This window comes from Leucoraja erinacea, chromosome 3, assembly GCF_028641065.1.
Source record: "Leucoraja erinacea ecotype New England chromosome 3, Leri_hhj_1, whole genome shotgun sequence".
In the NCBI taxonomy this organism is placed as follows: Eukaryota; Metazoa; Chordata; class Chondrichthyes; order Rajiformes; family Rajidae; genus Leucoraja; species Leucoraja erinaceus.
In genome coordinates, this window is record NC_073379.1 from 37,164,460 (window position 1) to 37,186,483 (window position 22,024).

At 43.4% G+C, this 22,024-nt stretch overlaps 2 protein-coding genes across 3 annotated transcripts in view; one reads left to right on the top strand and one right to left on the bottom strand.

The window, feature by feature from the left end:
* The first annotated feature begins 2,111 nt into the window (after positions 1 to 2,111).
* Positions 2,112 to 12,433, top strand: LOC129695459 (uncharacterized). 2 transcript variants are annotated; one of them, XM_055632434.1, is made up of 3 exons: positions 2,112 to 4,905; positions 9,576 to 9,711; positions 12,030 to 12,433. In XM_055632434.1, exon 1 carries the CDS (start codon positions 3,639 to 3,641, stop codon positions 4,620 to 4,622), a length of 984 nt encoding a protein of 327 aa, XP_055488409.1. In that variant the 5' UTR covers positions 2,112 to 3,638; the 3' UTR covers positions 4,623 to 4,905; positions 9,576 to 9,711; positions 12,030 to 12,433. The 2 variants fall into 2 exon arrangements, with proteins under 2 accessions (XP_055488409.1, XP_055488408.1); XM_055632433.1 differs by lacking the exon at positions 12,030 to 12,433 and having other exon boundaries at positions 9,576 to 10,624.
* A 4,475-nt stretch (positions 12,434 to 16,908) lies between these two features.
* The window catches only part of hsdl2 (hydroxysteroid dehydrogenase like 2), a 127,956-nt gene continuing 122,840 nt past the window's right edge, over positions 16,909 to 22,024 (bottom strand). Inside the window, exon 11 of the mRNA XM_055632435.1 lies at positions 16,909 to 17,462. Within this exon, the coding sequence (XP_055488410.1) occupies positions 17,350 to 17,462 (113 nt within the window). The 3' untranslated portion in view covers positions 16,909 to 17,349. The remainder of the gene's footprint in view (positions 17,463 to 22,024) is intronic.

Consider the following 22,024-nt stretch of genomic DNA (forward strand, 5'->3'; position numbering starts at 1 on the left):
GTGCAGCTACTTTGAGTAAGTGAGCAATGACAACAATAGAGTGAAGTCCACGAACAAGCAGTTCATCTGGATAGGTGGTGGTATGCTGGTCAGTATTGGAATTGCTTTATCGGTCATAAGAAAGATCCAACAACTCTTAAACCCGAGGAAAAACAGGTGTCCTGCAATTTGATTGTCAATGCTACTTTCCAATCTCTCTCACCTCACCCTTAGTGTGACTGGAAATAAATGATTCAGTACCTCTAACATTACCTTGTGTGAAGTCACAACAAAATCTCCATTTACAACCATGCTAATCTCAGCTCTATTGCAAAAATCATTTTTATTGAAATACTAATAGTGCCACTAAAAGTCAATGAAAAGAGAGGAAATCAAAGATTTGAATTGAACAGGAAGAGTCAAGGCTAGGGAACAAGAGCTGGAAGATGGGCCGACTACAGATGGCATAGCATGGACAAATGGACAGTTTCCATGCAACACGATTCTATGACTAGTATTAATAAACACCTGGATCTGGCTTGCATTTTGACTCCTTCAATTACATTAGAGTTTATTTGAATTCTTAATCATCTCCTTTCCATGTACATTGATAGAATGTGGTTATCACTGATGAAGCCAGCATTTATTGAATTTCCCTTGAATTACGCGTTTTGTTGGATTACTTCAGAGACAATTAAGAAATGGTTGCTCTGGTGTGAATTTCTCAGGTTCCCAATTGTTCTATTCTTCTTCAAACATTCCATTTGACAAAGATTTGGAAAACCTGCCTCACTATCTTCTCATGATGCTTAGTGGCGGGCATGTTTTAAAATTCCTCCGTGATCACCATGTGATGTATTACTATATGTATTATGATGATTTAATATATGTAGTCTGTGTATGAATGTAAGAAAGACAAAGTGCTGGAGTAACACAGCAGGTCAGGCAGCATCGCAGTAGAACATGGAAAGGTGGCCTTTTGGGCCAGGGCCCTTCGGTAGGGTCTGAAGAGGGGTCCCTAACTGAAACGTTACCTATCCATGTTCTACAGGGATGCTGCCTGACCCGCTGAGTTTCTGCAGCATTTTTTGTGTTTCCTTGGTAAACTAGCATCTGCAGTTCTTAGTTTCGAATGTGTATTAATTCAAATGTGTATAAGGGAACTTGAGGTAAAGCCATTAGGAGGTAGTGGACCATATATGGTCAGGTTTAATCTACAATTTGAGAGGGAGAAGGGTGAATCTGAGGTGTCGGTATTATAGTTGAGCAAAGGGGACTATGGAGCCATGAGAGAGGAGTTGGCCAAAGTTGACTGGAAAGATACCCTAGCAGGGATGACAGTGGAACAACAATGGCAGGTATTTCTGGGAATAATACAGAAGGTGCAGGATCAGTTCATTCCAAAGAGGAAGAAAGATTCCAAGGGGAGTAAGGGGCGACTGTGGCTGACAAGGGAAGTCAGGGACCATATAAAAATAAAATAGAATAAATATAACATAGTAAAGATGAGCGGGAAGCCAGAGGATTGGGTAACTTTTAAAGAACAAGAGAAGATAACTAAAAAGACAATACGGGGAGAAAAGATAAGGTACGAAGGAAAGCTAGCCAAGAATATAAAGGAGGATAATAAAAGCTTCTTTAGGTATTGGAAGAGGAAAAAACAAGTTAAGGCCAAAGTTGGACCCTTGAAGACTGAAAAGGGTGAATTTATTATGGGGAACAAGGAAATGGCAGATGAACTGAACAGGTACTTTGGATCCGTCTTTACTAAGGAGAACACAAACAATTTCCCTGATGTACGAGTGGCCAGAGGATCTAGGGTGGGAGAGGAGTTGAAGGAGATTCACATTAGGCAGGAAATGGTGTTGGGGAGACTGATGGGACTGAAGGCTGATAAATCTCCAGGGCCAGATGGTCTGCATCCCAGGGTACCTAAGGCAGTGGCTCTAGACATTGTGGGTGCATTGGTGATCATTTTCCAATGTTCTATAGATTCAGGATCAGTTCCTGTGGATTGGAGGGTAGTTAATGTTATCACACTCGTTAAAACGGGCGGCAGAGAGAAAACAGGGAATTATAGACCAGTTAGCCTGACATCGGTGGTGGGGAAGATGCTGGAGTCAATTATAAGATGAAATAGCGGTACATTTGGATAGCAGTAGCAGGATCGGTCCGAGTCAGCATGGATTTACGAAGGGGAAATCATGCTTGACTAATCTTTTGGACTTTTTTGAGGATGTAACCAGGATAATGGACAAGGGAGAGCCAGTGAATGTAGTGTACCAGTACTTTCAGAAAGCATTTGATCAGGTCCCACATAGGAGATTAGTGGGCAAAATTTGTATTGGGGTAGAGTGCTGACATGGATAGAAAATTGGTTGGCAGACAGGAAACAAAGGGAGGAATAAACAGGTCCCATTCAGAATAGCAGGCAGTGACTAGTGGGGTACCGCAAGGCTCAGTGCAGGGACCGCAGCTATTTACAATATATATTAATGATTTGGATGAAAGGATTAAAAGTAATATTAGCACATTTGCAGATGACACAAAGCTGAGTGGCAGTGTGAACTTTGAGGAGGATGCTACGAGGATGCAGGGTGTCTTGGACAGGTTGGGGGAGAGGGCCAATGCATGGCAGATGCTGTTTTATGTGGAAAAATGTGAGGTTATCCACTTTAGTGGCAAAAACAGGAAGGCAGATTATTATCTAAATGGTGTCAAATTGGGAAAAGGGGCAGTACAACAGGATCTGGGGGTCCTTGTTCATTAGTCACTGAAGGTAAGCATGCAGGTACAGCGGGCAGTGAAGAAAGCGAATGACATGTTGGCCTTCATACCACGAGGAGTTGAGTATAGGAGCAAAGAGGTCCTTCCGCAGTTGTATAGGGCCATAGTGAGACCACACCTGGAGTATTGTGTGCAGATTTGGTCTAAGAAGTTTAAGAATAAGTGGTAAGCCATTTAGAATGGAGATCTGAATCTGAATCTGAATCTGAATCTGAATCTGAAGCCATTTAGAATGGAGATGAGGAAAAGCTTTTTCACACAGAGAGTTGTGAGTATGTGGAATTGTCTGCCTCAGAGGGCAGTGGAGGATGGTTCTCTGGATGCTTTCAAGAGAGAGTTAGATAGAGCTCTTGGGGATAGCGGAATTAGGGGATATGGAGAGAAGGCAGGAATGTGATTACTGATTGTGATCACATTGAATGGCGGTGCTGGCTTGAAGGGCCGAGTGGCCTACTCCTGCGCCTATTGTCTATTGTCTAAATGTAAACTAATTTACTGTTACTCCGAGCAAACAACCAACATGATTTAATATTCATCCACATAGCAAGTAATGGAGATCCTACTTCATATAAAGAAATATTGTAACTTAATGTGAAGAGCATTAATGTGCCACCCCAGCCTCAAATCCCCTGCAGATTTTGTTTCACCTCCCTCTACTAAAGTGTAAACCTTTATTTTACTTCGGAGTCACGTGAGTGACTACGTGAAGACCCCGCCAGCACGCATGCGCGACATAGCGTCTCACGCATTGCACAGCGACGGGCGGGAGAACGAGCTCTCCCGCAGCAAGTTTAAAAACGGGGCCTCCAGGTAAGTAAACTACTCTGAGGTCGTATTTTGGAAATCCTTGTTCTGCTTCTCGTTACAGCGCAATGAACAAGGGAAGACAACCAAAGAAGGTCGTACCCCATCCGACTGTGATGAACCAGGAGGGTCCCAGCAGTGGGGGGCGACCGGCAGCACCTGGACCGCACACGCTGCCGTCTTCAGTCACCGACAATATTTCTGTACAGCCAAGCCCAGCGCCGCTAGCACCACAGCTCGAACAACCGCAGCGGGCTGGAGGCAAGGCTAAACGGAAGTCGGACCGGCCGGTTTACTCGGACGAGTCCGGTGCGGAAGACTCACCGCCCGAGAGCGGCAGAGGTGACCGTTTGGGCCGCATGGAAAGGCTCATGGAGCAAATGCTCCAGCGAGACTTGCTCCGGGAGATGGGGCAAGCTCGCCAAGGGAGCACAAGCACTCCCGCTCCAGTGCATTACCAAGCACTGGCCATCGCATCACCCTCAGCAGAGGGGAGCGTTGGCGACCAGGACTGGGCTGGTCAAGAACAGGGGTCACTGGCTGAAGAACACGGCAGTGTGCTGGGGGTACAGGATCAGGAAGAGCTGCTGGGAGTGGTGAACCGCTACGCGGCAACACCGCGAGCGGGACGGCCGTTACAGCCCAAACTGGCGGCCAGTATTGACTACCTGTCCTTTAAACCACTCCAAGAACAGGTAGTCAATGAGGCGATGGATCTATACACGTCTCCCGAAAATTGCATTTCGCTCAATGTACCAGCCGTTAACAGTCAAATCTGGGGGTACATTGGGCAGGGTATCCGAACCCAAGAACTCAAATTACAAAAAATACTGAAGCTCCTGACGTCGGCTATAACTTCATATGCTCGTTCCGTGGACGGGGTTGACATGACAACCAATCAACAGGACACCCTGGCTCTGCTGTGCAACACACAGTATGAGATCAACAACCTCCTGAAGGAGGCCTCAACCCAAAATTTGCAGGACTGTGTAAAACGCCGACCTCACAGCCACAGATCCTGGTATTTGGCAAAGACCTACCAAAGCAAGTGAAAGATCTGGATGAAGAGTCCAAGGCATTTGGACTCATGAGGGCAGGCCCCGGAACGAGCAAAACCACGCAACCCAGACGGCAGTACCCCTACGCATCCACCAGTAGGCGTCTACTTCATGGTACTGGTGAAAGCTCGGGGCCCCCATATCATCCCCGGAGGACTTTTTTCGGACAGGGCCCAGAGCGGACCCCATGGAAGATGCGCCACCCCTACACAGCACCACCCCGACAGACAAGGAACCAGAAGCCCAAGAAGTGACCATTCTACCAATAACAATGGAGGTTGGTGGGACTGGTTCCTACCAGTACATAAAAGGTGGGGGGCCTTTGCTAACAGGGGGGAGGCTACACCTGTTTTTGGAAGCATAGAGGACTATCACACTTGACAATTATATACTAAAAAGTATTCAAGGATATAAAATTGAATTTATTCAAGAAAGTATGCCACCAGTTCAGCATGCACTCCAACGGGGATTTACCCTCACACTAAAAGATAAATGTGAGGGACAAGCAGAACTGGTGAGGTTACATACAAAGGGAATTCATATCAAATATATTTACTAAAACCAAACAAGATGGTGGATGTCGCATCATCATTGACTTAACCACGTTGAATACTTTTGTTAGGTATATACACTTTAAAATGGAAACATTTGTAACTGCCAAACAATTGATTTCCAAAGGATACTTTATGGCAAGCATCGACTTAAAAGATGCATACTATTCAGTACCCATTCATAAGGATCATCGTAGATACCTAAAATTTAACTGGATGGGGCAACAATGGCAGTACAAATCATTGCCTAATGATCTAACATCAGCCCCAAGACTGTTTACCAATATATTAAAACCGGCCCTGGCAATACTAAGAAAGCAAAAACATATTGTCATGGCATATCTTGATGATATTTTGATAATAGGCAAAACCATGGAATTAGCTAATTCAGCAGTATTAGCTACTAAACATTTATTTGAAACCTTGGGGTTTGTCATACATCCAGATAAATCTAAGTTGACGCCATCCACAACTATGGACTATCTGTGATTCACAATTAACTCAGTCCACATGTCTGTAACGTTGCCAAAAGAAAAAGCAGCAGAATTGGCACAAGCCTGCAACACACAGTATGAGATCAACAACCTCCTGAAGGAGGCCTCAACCCAAAATTCGCAGGACTGTGTAAAACGCCGACCTCACAGCCACAGATCCTGGTATTTGGCAAAGACCTACCAAAGCAAGTGAAAGATCTGGATGAAGAGTCCAAGGCATTTGGACTCATGAGGGCAGGCCCCAGAATGAGCAAAACCACGCAACTCAGACGACAGTACCCCTACGCATCCACCAGTAGGCGTCTACTTCATGGTACTGGTGAAAGCTCGGGGCCCCCATATCATCCCCGGAGGACCTTTTTCGGACAGGGCCCAGAGCGGACCGCATGGAAGATGCGCCACCCCTACACAGCACCACCCCATGAACTAGAACTTTAAACTAGAATGGTGGGGGCGAGGGACTCAAATAGCGAAAGGTAGTAGACAGAATGGGAGGCAGGAAGCAGAAATGGGAAGCACTCGGACGCAAGAGGAGAAAGGAAAAAAAGGAAATAAACAGAGAATAAGGGACGGGGGTTTTCTTAAATGTGCATATTTTAATGCTAGGAGCATTGTAAGAAAGGTGGATGAGCTTAGAGTCTGGATAGACACCTGGAAGTATGATGTTGTGGCGATCAGTGAAACGTGGTTGCAGGAGGGCTGTGATTGGAAACTAAATATTCCAGGATTTCGTTGCTTCAGGTGTGATAGAATTGGAGGGGCAAGAGGTGGAGGTGTTGCATTGCTAGTCAGGGAAGATATTACAGCAGTGCTTTGGCAGGATAGATTGGAGGGCTCATCTAGGGAGGCTATTTGGGTGGAATTGAGAAGTGGGAAAGGTGTAGCAACACTTATAGGGGTGTATTATAGACCGCCAAACGGGGAACGAGAACTGGAAGAGCAAATATGTAAGGAGATAGCAGAGATTAGTAGTAAGCACAAGGTAGTGATTGTGGGAGATTTCAACTTTCCACACATAGACTGGGAAACACATTCTGTAAATGGGCTGGATGGGTTGGAGTTTGTAAAATGTGTGCAGGATAGTTTTTTGCAGCAATACATAGAGGTACCTACTAGAGGAGGGGCAGTGCTGGACCTCCTGTTAGGAAATGAGACTGGACAGGTGGCGGAGGTATGCGTTGGGGAGCACTTCGGGTCCAGTGATCACAATACCATTAGTTTCAATATAACTATGGAGAGGGTCAGAACTGGACCTAGGGTTGAGATTTTTGATTGGAGAAAGGCTAACTTTGATGCGATGCGAGATGATTTAAAAGGAGTGAACTGGGACATTTTGTTTTATGGGAAAGATGTAGAAGAGAAATGGAGGACATTTAAAGGGGAAATTTTAAGAGTACAGAATCTTTATGTTCCTGTTCGGTTGAAAGGAAACAGTAAAAATTGGAAAGAGCCCTGGTTTTCAAGGGAAATTGGACATCTTGTTCGGAAAAAGAGGGAGATCTACAATAATTATAGGCAGCATGAAGTAAATGAGGTGCTTGAGGAGTATAAGGAATGTAAAAAGAATCTTAAGAAAGAAATTAGAAAAGCTAAAAGAAGATATGAGGTTGCTTTGGCAAGTAAGGTGAAAGTCAATCCGAAGGGTTTCTACAGCTATATTAATAGCAAAAGGATAAGGAGGGATAAAATTGGTCCATTGGAGAGACAGAGTGGACAGCTATCTGCAGAGCCAAAAGAGATGGGGGAGATATTGAACAATTTTTTTTCTTCGGTATTCACCAAGGAGAAGGATATTGAATTATGTGAGGTAAGGGAAACTAGTAGAGTAGCTATGGATACTATGAGGTTCAAAGTAAAAGAAGTACTGACACTTTTGAAAAATATAAAAGTGGATAAGTCTCCAGGTCCTGACAGGATATTCCCTAGGACATTGAGGGAAGTTAGTGTAGAATTAGCCGGGGCTATGACAGAAATATTTCAAATGTCATTAGAAACGGGAATAGTCCCCGAGGATTGGCGTACTGCGCATGTTGTTCCATTGTTTAAAAAGGGTTCTAAGAGTAAACCTAGCAATTATAGACCTGTTAGTTTGACTTCAGTGGTGGGCAAATTAATGGAAAAGATAATTAGAGACAATATATATAAGCATCTAGATAAACAGGGTCTGATTAGGAACAGTCAACATGGATTTGTGCCTGGAAGGTCATGTTTGACTAATCTTCTTGAATTTTTTGAAGAGGTTACTAGGGAAATTGACGAGGGTAAAGCAGTGGATGTTGTCTATATGGACTTTAGTAAGGCCTTTGACAAGGTTCCTCATGGAAGGTTGGTTAAGAAGGTTCAACTGTTGGGTATAAATGCAGGAATAGCAAGATGGATTCAACAGTGGCTGAATGGGAGAAGCCAGAGGGTAATGGTGGATGGCTGTTTATCGGGTTGGAGGCAGGTGACTCGTGGGGTGCCTCAGGGATCTGTGTTGGGTCCTTTGTTGTTTGTCATGTACATCAATGATCTGGATGAAGGTGTGGTAAATTGGATTAGTAAGTATGCAGATGATACCAAGATAGGGGGTGTTGTGGATAATGAAGAGGATTTCCAAAGTCTACAGAGTGATTTAGGCCATTTGGAAAAATGGGCTGAAAGATGGCAGATGGAGTTTAATGCTGATAAATGTGAGGTGCTACACCTTGGCAGGACAAATCAAAATAGGACGTACATGGTAAATGGTAGGGAATTGAAGAATACAGTTGAACAGAGGGATCTGGGTATAACCGTGCATAGTTCCTTGAAGGTGGAATCTCATATAGATAGGGTGGTAAAGAAAGCTTTTGGTATGCTAGCCTTTATAAATCAGAGCATTGAGTATAGAAGCTGGGATGTAATGTTAAAATTGTACAAGGCATTGGTGAGGCCAAATCTGGAGTATGGTGTACAATTTTGGTCGCCAAATTATAGGAAGGATGTCAACAAAATAGAGAGAGTACAGAGGAGATTTACTAGAATGTTGCCTGGGTTTCAGCAACTAAGTTACAGAGAAAGGTTGAACAAGTTAGGGCTTTATTCTTTGGAGCGCAGAAGGTTAAGGGGGGACCTGATAGAGGTCTTTCAAATGATGAGAGGGATAGACAGAGTTGATGTGGACAAGCTTTTCCCTTTGAGAATAGGGAAGATTCAAACAAGAGGACATGACTTCAGAATTAAGGGACAGAAGTTTAGGGGTAATATGAGGGGGAACTTCTTTACGCAGAGAGTGGTAGTGGTGTGGAATGAGCTCCCAGTGGAAGTGGTGGAGGCAGGTTCATTGGTATAATTTAAAAATAAATTGGATAGGCATATGGATGAGAAGGGAATGGAGGGTTATGGTACGAGTGCAGGCAGGTGGGACTAAGGGGAAAAAAATTTGTTCGGCATGGACTTGTAGGGCCGAGATGGCCTGTTTCCGTGCTGTAATTGTTATATGGTTATATGGTTAACAATCAACCAACCATTCGACAAGTGGCAAGAGTAATTGGGAAATTAGTAGCAGCATTTCCAGCTACTCAGTTTGGACCTTTGCATTATCAAAACTTACAAAGAGCAAAGGTGCAAGCATTAAAAGAACATGCAGGTCACTTTGACCGAACCATGAAATTACCAATCAAAGCAATATCAGAGTTATAATGGTGGAAAGAAAACATTTGCCATAGTTCCAGTCCCATCATTATCAATAATCCAACATTAACAATACAAACAGATGCTAGAGCTCAAGGCTGGGGAGCAACTAATACTATATCCAGTACTGGAATAATCTAGAATCATCACTACTACAGACACTGGGTATAAACTATTTGGAAATGTTGGGTGCGTTCTATGGGTTAAAAGCGTATTGTTCAACTATGCACCATTTGCATGTCCGTTTGCAGATTGACAATACCACGGTGGTGGCCTATATTAACCATATGGGCGGGATAAAATCGATATCATGTGATAATCTGGTCAACACAATCTGGCAATGGTGTGTCGCCAAACATATTTGGTTATCAGCAACTTACCTACCAGGTAAGCTACATACAGTGGCAGACACCAGGTCACGCAAATTCAATGATAACACCGAATGGATGTTAAACCCCAAAGCATTTGCTGAAATTACAAAGCAATATGGAACACCAGATATCGATCTCTTTGCATCCCGACTGAATCACCAGGTACCAACATATGTCGCTTGGGAACCAGACCCTGAGGCAGCGGCGATGGATGCATTCTCGCTGAACTGGGGGAACTACTTTTTCTATGCCTTTTCCCCCTTCTGCCTCATCAGTCGGGTACTACGCAAAATACAGATGGACTCTGCTTCAGGTATTTTGGTAGTACCCGACTGGCCCAGTGGCCCCGTTCCCAGTGGTCCTTGACAGGGTCATTGAACCACCCATGACCATTCCCAGCGGACCAGATCTACTGATCCACCCTGTCTCAGGCAAAAGTCACCCATGCCATGACAGAATAAACCTGTTGGGTTGCAGACTCTAAAAATACCTTTACTGGACCTGGGATTGTCAAATAGGACCATAGACATGATGACAGCATCTCACCGACTTTCCACCAAGAAACAATATCTCTCCAGTATCAGAAAATGGGAAACATACTGCTCAAGAACAGGGACAACATACAGATCAACAACCATAACTAATGTACTGGAGTTCCTGTCCAGCCTTCACCACGATGAAGGTCTGAGCTATAGCACTATCAATTGTGCTAGAAGTGCCCTGTCAGCCTATCTGGGGCAGGCACCAGGACAACAGGCCATAGGGTCCCATCCGCTGGTGGCCAAATTAATGAGAGGGATCTTTAATACAAACCCCCCTAGACCTAGGTACACCAAGATCTGGGATGTCAGTGTTGTCCTGACATACCTAAGGGGATAGCCACCAGCCAGATCCCTCACTCTGGAACAGCTAACCCTGAAAACGGCTATGCTGATGTAGGTATGTTACAAAACCTACCTGAATCGTGGCTGAGCATCTGCCCTACCCCGTGTCCGCGATTTTGGTGCTGTTTAGAGGGGGCGGGTTTAAAACGCGATTTTTACTAAGCTGTTCCAATCGAAAATGTTCAGCCTAGTAAATCATTAACGGAAAATCGCTGAAAGACCCCGTCGCAAAAGGTATTATTAGTTTTTATGGCCTTGTATAATATTTATAGTAGTTTAAAAATCACTCCGCAACCTCTCGCAGCCCCAGGGTTTTATAAAGCAAACAATTAAAGGTATGTACCTTATTTTTACATTAAATGGGGCTTGTATATAACCCTGTTATTAAAGTTTTCTATAGCGAGTAGCTCATTTTGGGCTCTTTATATCCCGCAGTATTTTTCTGGGCACTTGAGGGCACAAATCCAGCGCAATGTGAACGTTCTAAACCAGCGTGTTCACAGGAACCCACTAGAAAGCCGATTTAAATTGACTTTAATTTACAGCAAATGAACACTAAATTCCTTCCATTTGGCCTATAAATTGATGTAAATGAGATTTAAAAATCATGTTTTATTGTGAATTATTTGTGAATATTATTTGGACACTTGGGCTATTTAAAAATGTTAATCATTTATTAAGAAATGGATAGATGTTTAGAGCTAGTAATTGAAGTTTGAAATTAGCTACAATTGGGTAACTAACTAATTATATGCTTTAATTTCAGGTCATCCAAGTAAGATTATTTTATATTTGTTTCAGAATGCTTCAATCTATGATAACTGAAAATTTCATTCAGTTCTCTTAATTTTTAAGAAGGTTGTGGGCTTTTGACTGTCCACGATCACAGCTTTTTTGTTATGTCCATAGAAAATCAATAGGGAACAAGATGCTAATTTCCGAGTATGAAAATGGCCATAACTTTTTTATTACTTGAGATATGAAAGTGAATTAGGTGCCATATTAAACTTATTGTTATGCTCTATCTGATGGGATAAATTGCAGACTTGATTTTTTAAATCTCAAAATTTTGTAACATTGCTAGCTGATGGCGTTAGTCTCAGCACAAAGGGTCCAGTCCCTTTACCTACTCAGACTGGACAATATGGTTATAACATTAGACCAAATAACATTCACTATTCAGGAGCTGGTAAAACAGAGCAGACCAGGAACTTCAGGACTCATTATGGAATTCCAGGCGTACCCACCTGACCCCCGTTTACGTGTCATGACAAACCTACCACTATATATCAACACAACCAAAGATTCCCGAGGGAGAGAAAAGGTAACTATGGGTCAGCTACAAAAAGCCACATGGTCGGGTGTCATGTCAAACCATCTCTAGATGGCTCAAACAGGTATTGGGAGCTGCTGGAGTGGATACTGATATTTACACATCTCACTCCACCAGGGCAGCATCTACATCGGCGGCTAACAGAATGGACGTGCCATTGGACCACATCCTGGCAACAGCGGGGTGGTCCATGGGAAGAACTTTCCAAACATTCTACAATAAGCCAATAGTAAAACCCGTTTCATTTGCAGAGAGAATTTTAGACTCTGCAAATATATAATTTAAGCCCGGGGGAGCGTTATTTTCTTTGTTATTGTTTCAAATAAATATCATTATTGTTTTATAAACAGATTCATGTTTGATTACGATAACATACTTCCTCCCTTGGATGACTTCGGCAGTGAGTGAAGCATGGACTGTTACACGGTTTGAAATCACAGAGCTTTAAAATCTTCACGTAGTCACTCACGTGACTCCGAAGTAAAATAGTAAGATTAAACGAGAACTTACCAGTTTGAAGTTTGATCTTTATTTTATGAGCCCTCCGCTCCCACCCTCAATTATAAAGGTCAACTGGTATCTTAGTTATCTTTACTATGTTTATTTCAATTATTGTGTTATTTCTGTGATTCCACACCGCTGCTTTGAAGTATGAGGGTCTTCACGTAATCCCTCATCGTAACTCCTCATAAAATAAAGATCAAACTTCAAACTGGTAAGCTCGTTTAATCTTACTATTTATTACTCTGTTACCTTCCGTCCAGCAGGGGGAGATAGGACCACCCATTGAGTTCAAATATGACTACAGGAAAACTTCTAATTAAGCAGCCTCTCTTTCTTTTTTTTAAACATAACAAGAGGTTGTAAATAACTGAACAAATTTAAATAATCTATACCTTTAAAATATCGCATTTAGCCTAAAACATCCTATTTGAAAGAAAAGCTGGGGAGTTTGACAAGGTGATCTTATAGAGTGTATAAAATCATGAGAGGAATAAATCAGGTCGATGCACAGATTCTCTTGCCCAGAGTAGGGGAATCGTGGACCAGAGGACATAGGTTCAAGGTGAAGGGGAAAAGATTTAATAGGAATCTGAGGGGTAACTTTTTCACACAAAGGGTGGTGGGAGTATGGAACAAACTGCCAGATGAGGTAGTTGAGGCTGGGACTGTCGCAACGTTTAAGAAACAGTTAGACAGGGACATGGATAGGACAGGTTTGCAGGCAAGTGGGATTAGTGTAGCTGGGACATGTTGGCCGGTGTGGGCAAGATGGGCTGAAGAACCTGTTTCCACACTGTATCATTCTATGACTCTAAAAAGAGTGTCTCTCAAGCAACAATTACCATAAGCTTTATATCATCTGTTCATTACCACTGCTGTTTGTGGATACCTTTAATGACATTTAAAACACACTAAGTTAGTTACATGGATAGAAAAGGTTTAGATGAACATGGATAAAATCTGGGCAAATGGTTTAGATGGGACATCTTGGTCAGCATAGGCGAGTTGGGCCAAAGGGCCTGTTTCCATGTTGTATGGCTTCATGACTGTGACTTGCTCTACAACAAAACGGCAGATGTATTTTCTGCATATCAGTGAAAATACATCAGAATGATTTCATCATCTTTATAGTGCTTTGGGCAACCCGAGGTCATGAGCCTACAAACTTATACCCATCTTTTGTTTGAATGTGAAAGTTCAATAAGCATAAATATAGTGGTAATCTGGAATATGCAAGAAAACAACTCCTTCTTAATGATGATGACACAGCAGACCACTCAGTCCATCAGAACATTATTGGCTGCTAAAACAACAATACCACCAGATCTATTCCTCATAGTTCCCTGTATTCTCGCAACTTATTCTCACATGTTCCGAACAACTTCTCTTTAATTTTTCTGCCACTTACTTGCATAAGGAGTAATTTACTGTGCCCAAATAATCGACGAGCGCAGCTTGAGGATGTGGCTGTAAACTGAAGCATCCGGTGCAAACCCACAGTTACAAGGTGAATGTGCACATTCCACACAGGGAGGACCCACAATGAACTATGAAAAACTTAAGACAAAGTAAATAAAGAGTAATTTCCATGTGCTAATTCGTCTGTTATAAATTAATTGTTACGGGCAAAAAGACAAAAATAGTATTAACTTTTTACTTAACTGATGCATGTTTCTGAGTTTAGTTTAGTTTGGAGATACAGCACGGAAACATGCCCTTCAGTTCACACTAACACTATCCGAAACACACTAGGGACAATTTACAATTTTTTCCCAAAACTAATTTGCTTACAAACCTGTACATCTTTTTGAGTGTGGGAGGAAACCGGAGATCCCAGAGAAAACCCAGTCATCAGGAGAACGTACAAACTCCGTACAGATAGCACACATAGTCAGGATCGAACCTGAGCCTCTGTCACTGTAAGGCTGCAACTCGACTGCAGCACCGCCGTGTCGCCTCTGATAGTGCATGTTGCCCGACACGGGAACAGCTTCCTCCCTTCTGTTATCTGTCTCCTAAATGATTCTTCCATTAGCTAAGATACAGTCCCAATACAGCCCCCCTCATTGCGGACATTGCACGTTTTCTCTGGAACTGTTATGCTCCAATGGTGAGAAACTATAATCTGCACACTGGTATGTTTTTCTTCACTGTACCTGTTGAACTTTGACCTGATTGTTTTCAGGAATAGTCTTACCTGATTTGATCAGATAACACAAAAACAAAATCTTTTTACCGTATCTCAGTATATGTGACAATGATAAACTTAAGTGGTTGCATTTTGTTGCCTGATATAGTGGTGGAAGTAAGATTCAACTCCAGCCTTCAAAAGAGAAGAAATCAACAGCTAAAAGAGAAATTACTGCAAGGATAGAAGGAAAGATTGGACGAACAGGGCTCAGGTTCTCCCTGGGTTACGAACGCCTGACTTATGGACACCCTGTATGTACAGACGAGCATTTGGGAGACCAGCAGGGTGGATGTGAATGGTTTTGCCAGTTGCTGTGGAGTTGAAAGCATCTTTTGTGGGTGGTAAAATAGCATTTCCGCACACCATTTCTTCCCACCCCACCAAGACAACAATTGTGGACTGGGACGAGCCTAGCAGAGCTGGGAGCATTGAGCAGACTCACTCACTCGCCAAGTCAGTGAGGTTAGCTGGCGGCCACTCTTCCCGCATCTGCTCACTCTCCCATCACAGTTGTTTCTCTGGCCTTCTACCAAACACTGATCTTGTTCATTTCTGACTTTCAAACAGTTTGGATTATGAACAGTTTGCCAGAATAGAGCCCTGTTGCAACCTTGGAACTACCTGTAACTCAATTGTTCCAAGAAAAGCTGGCCGTCATAGTGAACTGAATGGCTTCCTGTTGCAATACCCTGTAATTCTATAATCATTATTATTTATCTATTTATTATGGTTTGATTGGACTCTATTTTTACACTGCAATCTTCATCGCAACCACAGAAGAGGATGGTATTATTTAGTTCTGTCTAAGTTGGGAATTTCTAGGCAATGAACAAAAGTAATTCCGATATGGTGATACTTGTGTCATTTTTCAGTAGTACTCCAATTCCATATTGCATTCTGCATCTATTTTGCCACAGGGATTAGCTGGATAACTCAAGAAGACATGGAGGCCCAGAGAGCTTTCCCTTCTCCCTTTGCTCCAACAGCACTCATCCCACCAGTGCTTAACATTTCAAATTTTGGACGAGAAGTGCCCAAGGAAAGGAGCTGAAGGTAGCAGGAAGAGGTGTTAAAAAATAGATTGCAGCAAACTAGTGATAAAAACAGGAGTAGTTCTATTAGTGACTCTTTATCAAGAGTTCGCACAGGCACAATGGGCCAAATAGCCTCCCTCAGTTCTGTACAACGTTGTGAATAAGACTAAGTATCAAACAGAGTTGACAACGTTGTGTGGAATAAATCAAAACAGAAATGAAATTCCTGGAAGGGTTAACAGGTTTATCAGCTGAGTGGCAGATCAGGGGAAAAGGAAAATCCTATTTTCAAACTTTGTCTGTACAGAGATAGATGGTGTGAGTTTGGCTGATGGTGATTGTAGTGCAACCTGTGGTCCTGCTCCTGATTACCGATCGGCAATCCCTGTGTGAATGTTGGACAAGAGGTGCATCTTGTGCAGCAGATACTACACCCACACCACAAGTCACTGCACATCACTGCTTCCACACTTCAATTTGTTTCCCCCTGAAATAGACTCCCAAATTTCCTGGAATTTGATGGTATTTCCTTAAATTTAAGCCTTCCCCAACTGTGCATGTGCGACTACCGCCCCAACTGTGCATGCGCGGTTACCGGGCCCAATGCGCACTCGCGGGGAGACAGCTTCCCCGTCACCACAACTGCGCACGCGCAAGGAGATGATGTCATTTTGCGTCCCTACCGCGTCACCAGCGCCATTTTCAATTGTGCGCGGCTAACGGTTCGCCCCCAACTGCGCAGGCGCGGATGGTCGAAACAATTTTTTCCCCCCCAAATCCCTTCGTGTCTCCCCGCGCGTGCGCCGTGGGCCGGGTATCCGTGTGTCCATAGTTGGGGCAGCAGTCACACATACACAGTTGGGGAAGGCTTACCGGGCCGGGGGAATTTCCCAAAATTATTTAATTTTTCCTAAAATTACCCGAAGACAAGCAGAATTTCCCAAATTTCGTGTAATTCCATTCGAAGTGGAAACACTGCTGCACCTGTCTTGCCCACATTCACTCCACCTCATTGTGGGCATCGTGCTTCAGTGTGACTCACTGTTAATGTGGGATGCTGTACTTACAATAATAAACAAATAGTACAGCACAAGACTGTCCATTTTATAATCACTGTTGGAGCAGCAAGCTTTCTTCATCTCATATTCCTATTAACTAAACAAAACCAGATATCGCTCCAGACAAGACTGGGATTTTACCTCATGAAATGAAATTATTAAATTATGGAATGAAATGAAAATAAATACCAATTATAAAATGCCAATAATTTGATGTTTATCAATCTTTATGGTAACCATAACTGTTCATAAAATGGAAGGAAGAAAATTAGCTTATTAAAAATAATTACATTGGAAGTCTTCTTCAAATGATCAAAATATTAATGAGCTCAAAGATATTAACCAGATTAACAAAAGCATGCCCCCACTGTAAACAATTACAATCATTCAATGTAATCCCTGAACACATTCAGCCAACCTATATGATGAGTAGATACAAGGATGAGTTATACATAGTTAATTAAAATCCCCAGTAACCAAGAACAAATTCCTTTAGAAATTTCAATATGACATTACTGCAAAAATAGAATTTTCTGGCTAAGGTTTTGGCATCAACATTTTGCAAAATAAAATTAACTGGTCATTAGGAAGTAATAAATCAACATTGTGCAGTGACAAGTGAAGAAACTGACAGCTGTGTTGGTCAGCGGTTACAGTTTAGACTTGAGCTGGGTCATCAGCTTTTCCAGTTTGATGGCAAGGGTCATGTCTCCTTTTATCTTCAACCTGCCTGACATGAAGGCCAGAGTTGGTTTCATTTTACCTGAAACAAGGACAAAGACCATGCTTTAAAAGTGAACAAAGATTGATTTGAATCATTACCACTGACTTAAAGAGCATTACACGTCTATTCTGACGCTAATGTTCTCATCACCCACATCTTCATCAGAAGTCCCTCCCATTCATACCTTGTCATGTGTTTAGCCTCCCTAACAGCTATTTCACTCCATTACTCCTTCAGGCAGTGGCTTCCAAATTCTAGGAGTAATTAACACTTGTTCTCATTTTCTTCCCACCATTTATCAGCATATTTATGATCCTTAGTTCAATATCTCTCACAATTAAAAACAGCTTTGTCTTTTCCAGAGATAAGAGTCCCACATGTTTTTTATTGAGTGTAATCTTAATCTAGGCTTCATCTTTATTGTATCTTCGTCTGTACTTTATAACACTAAGACTAGACGTGCAGGCACTAGAGGTCCGACACACCTATACATAGAACAATGAAAAGTACAACATAAGAACAGACTCTTCAGCCCACAGTATGTGCCGAACTTAATGCCAACATAAACTAACCTCATCTTTAGACATTAGGAGGCACAGCGTGGAATCAGTCCCACCGAGTACACGCTAACCAGCGATCACCCCGTACAATAGCACTATCCTACACTCTAGGGAGAATTTAAAATTTATATAATCCAATTAGCCTTCAAACCTGTGCATCTTTTGGGTGTCGGAGGAAACCGGAGCACTCGCTGGGAGAATGTACGAACTCCATACAGACAGCAGCCATAGTCAGGATCGAACCCAGATCACTGGTGCTGTAAGGCAGCAACTCTACTGTTGCGCCGTCCAAATTGCTTATGCACGATTCAAATCCCTCCATTCCCTGTCTATCATGTGCCTGTGTAAAATGGTCTTTAATGTCACCATCATATCTGCCTCCACCACCACCCCAGCAGTACGTTCCAGGCACCCACCACCCTCTGTGTAAAAATCTTGCTCTGTACATTTCCTTTAAACTTTGCCCCTCTCACCTTAAGTATATGCCCTCTATCGACATTTCACCCTGGGACAAAGGTCTTGACTGTCCATCCTTTTCTATGCCTTTTAGACAGGCACATGATATGCATGGAATGGAGGGATTTGGATCGTGTATAGGCATTTTCTCCACCCTATGTCTGTAGTTGATCTATACCCTGCTGTATACTTTTTTTCACTACCTGCAACTTCAGTAATCTTGGTGTCTTCTGCAAATTTACTAACTAGGTTATTACATTTGTGTCCTTATGTATTTATATACATCACAAACAACCCCTTTGAAGATTATGTGTATAATCAATTCTTCAGCACTGCAGGTGTTTAATTTTTTAGGTTAAATCTTCCTCCGTTCTGCTCCCCGTTCTCTTACTTTTCCCAATTTCCATAGCAGCCCATCAGGCTTCTGACAAAAAGCCTAAACTATTCTAGTTCCCAAGAAACAACAGAGCAGTTATTTAATGCTGCCATTCTCCTTTTAGAAACAACAGGAACAAACTGAACTGCAGATTTCAATGGTTTACATGCAACACAACTGGGCTTGCTATCTGGTGCAAGGAAGGTTAATCTCCCAGATAAAGCTAAATGCTGCCAATGTCAGAAATCTAAAACGAGAAGAAAGTGCTCAAAATATATAGGAGGTCTGGCAGCAGGGAAAGATGAAGAGAGATTACATTTTCAGGTCAGTTATCAGAGCTCCAACAGAGATGTAAAATATCTTACACAATTCAGAAAGGGGTGGAAAAGAGGCAAGAAATGAAGCGAGACTGTAAAGGATAAGGTGGAAGTCTTGAGAGATTAGATAACAGAAAGGATGACAAGTGGTGGATGGGAATTGAACAAGTGCACACACTAGCACCAGAAATGCCAGGATTGGTAAACCCAGGGGTGCGTCTGGGAAGGTGCAAAATGGCAAAATGAAAGAAGAGATTCTGCTCCTCACGGCCACAGGACTTTACGTGGCTGTTACACAGGCTGTTATCCAGCCTCTTACATTGTTGTCCTTCCCCAAAGAGCCTTTGTGTTGGCTGCACCAGACATCTATGCGTCCCTTAGCACCTGCCACTGCAGTCTGGGATGTGCATTCACTTCCGGACATCTTCTTACACTGGAAAACCTACGTGTTTCAGGCAGACCCAACTCCACCTTTCACTGAGTTGACGATTTTCTGACACCAGTTGACGTTCATCTCAAAATATGCCACTTGGAACAAGCCATAGATGAGGGAGGCCTCTGTTAGCAGCCTTTTTCACAAACGCACAGTCCACACAGAGGTGGATGAATGTCCCAATCACACTACAGTCGTGCTCTGGGACTGAAACTCCAATCGTAGGGGGCAGCAGGGATCTTTCTGGGAAGGCCACTCGCACTGCCAGGTGCTTTTAGACAGATGAGCCATTCCACTATATGGTTTTGGCAGGCTGCTTGGGGAACCATCCCACAGCATCCATCGTGTCATTCTGCAGCAGGATGGTCCATGCTGCTGGTGCCTGATGGGGTAAGGTCAAAGGGCTGTACCACTGCCTGATGGGGTTAAGGTCAAAGGGATGTATCACATCTTCCATGAGGGACAGGAGGTACGACAAGGTCCAATCCCTCAATATCAGGAACAGATGGAACTGCAGCACATTCTCACATTTGGTGTTTGGAAACTTTGTTTCTCCACATGGTTTAATGCAGCCAAGGTTTCACTTTGGATGACCAGGTTCCTGCTTGCCATCGAAGGTGAGTGACTACACTGCTCCTGTAGTCACCAATTTGTTTTCGCAACTTGTTTATGCAGCATTATCCAGCCAATTTTTGCCGCTCCTCTGAAACAAATTCCCGCACCTCCAAAGAGTCAGACTTGAACCAGGCCTCGCTCTTCCTGTTGTTGACTGGCCCATGAGCCTAGCTCAAACTGGTCGCTGATGCTACTTCACCCTTGGACTGACTGGATCCAAGCAGAAAACGGTGATATTGTCCACATAGGGGAAGCCTTTGATCCAAGTGCCCCTGTTGCCTGGCAGCTTGCATTCTTCCTGAAGGATTCAGCAAAGGGTTCAATCCAACACACAAGACATGTGAGAGTCTTGCCTTATTCCCAACTTTAGTTTTTTTTCCGGATAGAGATACAACATGGAAACCGATCCTTCAGCCCATCAAAACTGTTCCAACCAGCGATCTCTGCACATTAACACAAGCCTACACACACTAGGGACAATTTACACTTAAACCAAGTATGCAAACCCAAGCCAATTAACCTACAAACCTGTACGTCTTTGTAGTGTGGGAGGAAACTGAAAATCTCATAGAAAACCCATGCAGTCATGGGGAGAATGTACAAACTCCGTACAGACAGCACCCGTAGTCAGGATCGAACCCGGGATTCCTACGCTGCAAGGCAGCAAATCTACTGCTGCGCCACAGTGCCGCCCTGATTACTTGATGGGAAGCTACCTGTCCCACAAAGAGGAGTACATCTCAGCTGATAAGCCATCACTTCCCGTAGTTCTGTTCATCTCAAGAGTGGACAGCTATTGTCCAGACCGCCACGATAGATGAGAGCAAGTTCTGAGGGGCCTTTCAATCAAATACACCAACATAGAAGGATTTACAACATGTCAATTTGTGAGGATGTCACCAAGCTGTCCTCTTTCTTTAGCGCGGTGGAACATCAAGCTTCCCCTATGATCTTACAGAAGAAGAGTGAGAACGGCTTATTCTGCACCATGCAGCAGATCCTGCGTCGGAAGATTGTTTTGATGGATTCCAAGGTAAAGAGTTTAGCTTTCTGTTTCTTCGCTTCTCAAGAGTTACTTTCTCACATCCATCCATCCCGAGTGCAGAAGGAGTAGATTTTGCAATGACTAAACGATTGCTCTGTCATGCATTCTGAATACTTCTGAGTTCTCCTTGGCTGCTTCCAACCAGTGTATTGGGGAGGGGCTCCACAATTCTCCAATATGTCATTCCCCATTTGTTCCTCAAAACATTATTTGGTCAGCAACCTGATATTCAACTTCCATGTCCTCCCACTCCTGCCTCTGGCCTTCCTATAGGTGGCAGTCAGCCTCAAGGTGCCAGTGGTCTGAGAAGAACACCAGCAATGGATCAGTGGATCTGACCGCAAATGCCTAGGATACAAAGAGGAAGTCCAACTGAATACCAGCTTCCTAATATTGACCAAGAAAACTAGTGCCGTGCACTGTTTGCAGGGTTCAATGGCGCTTTGATGCCACATGTGCAAATGCACAGTGAAATTATTTTCTGAAAAACAGTCCAGATGAGTATTACCATACCTAAGCACAATCTGATTAGCACAGTGGACAGAAGCAGTCCACTGAGCCCGCATGCAAGAGGTGCCATGTTTTGGAGCCATTTTTAAAGTGCTGTCCGCGCTCCAGTTCGTATGAGCGTTGCCTGAGCCAGTTGAGCCCCAGGCTGCTGCGGGCCTTCAGCCGTCGCCCCCCTTGGACATGTAGATCGACCTACGTACCAACGTCCCTCTCATCGCCCCTCCACCTTTTTGCCCCGCGGCACCTCCCGCAGCTGACCACAAGGGCACGGAAGGCCAGACCTGGATCC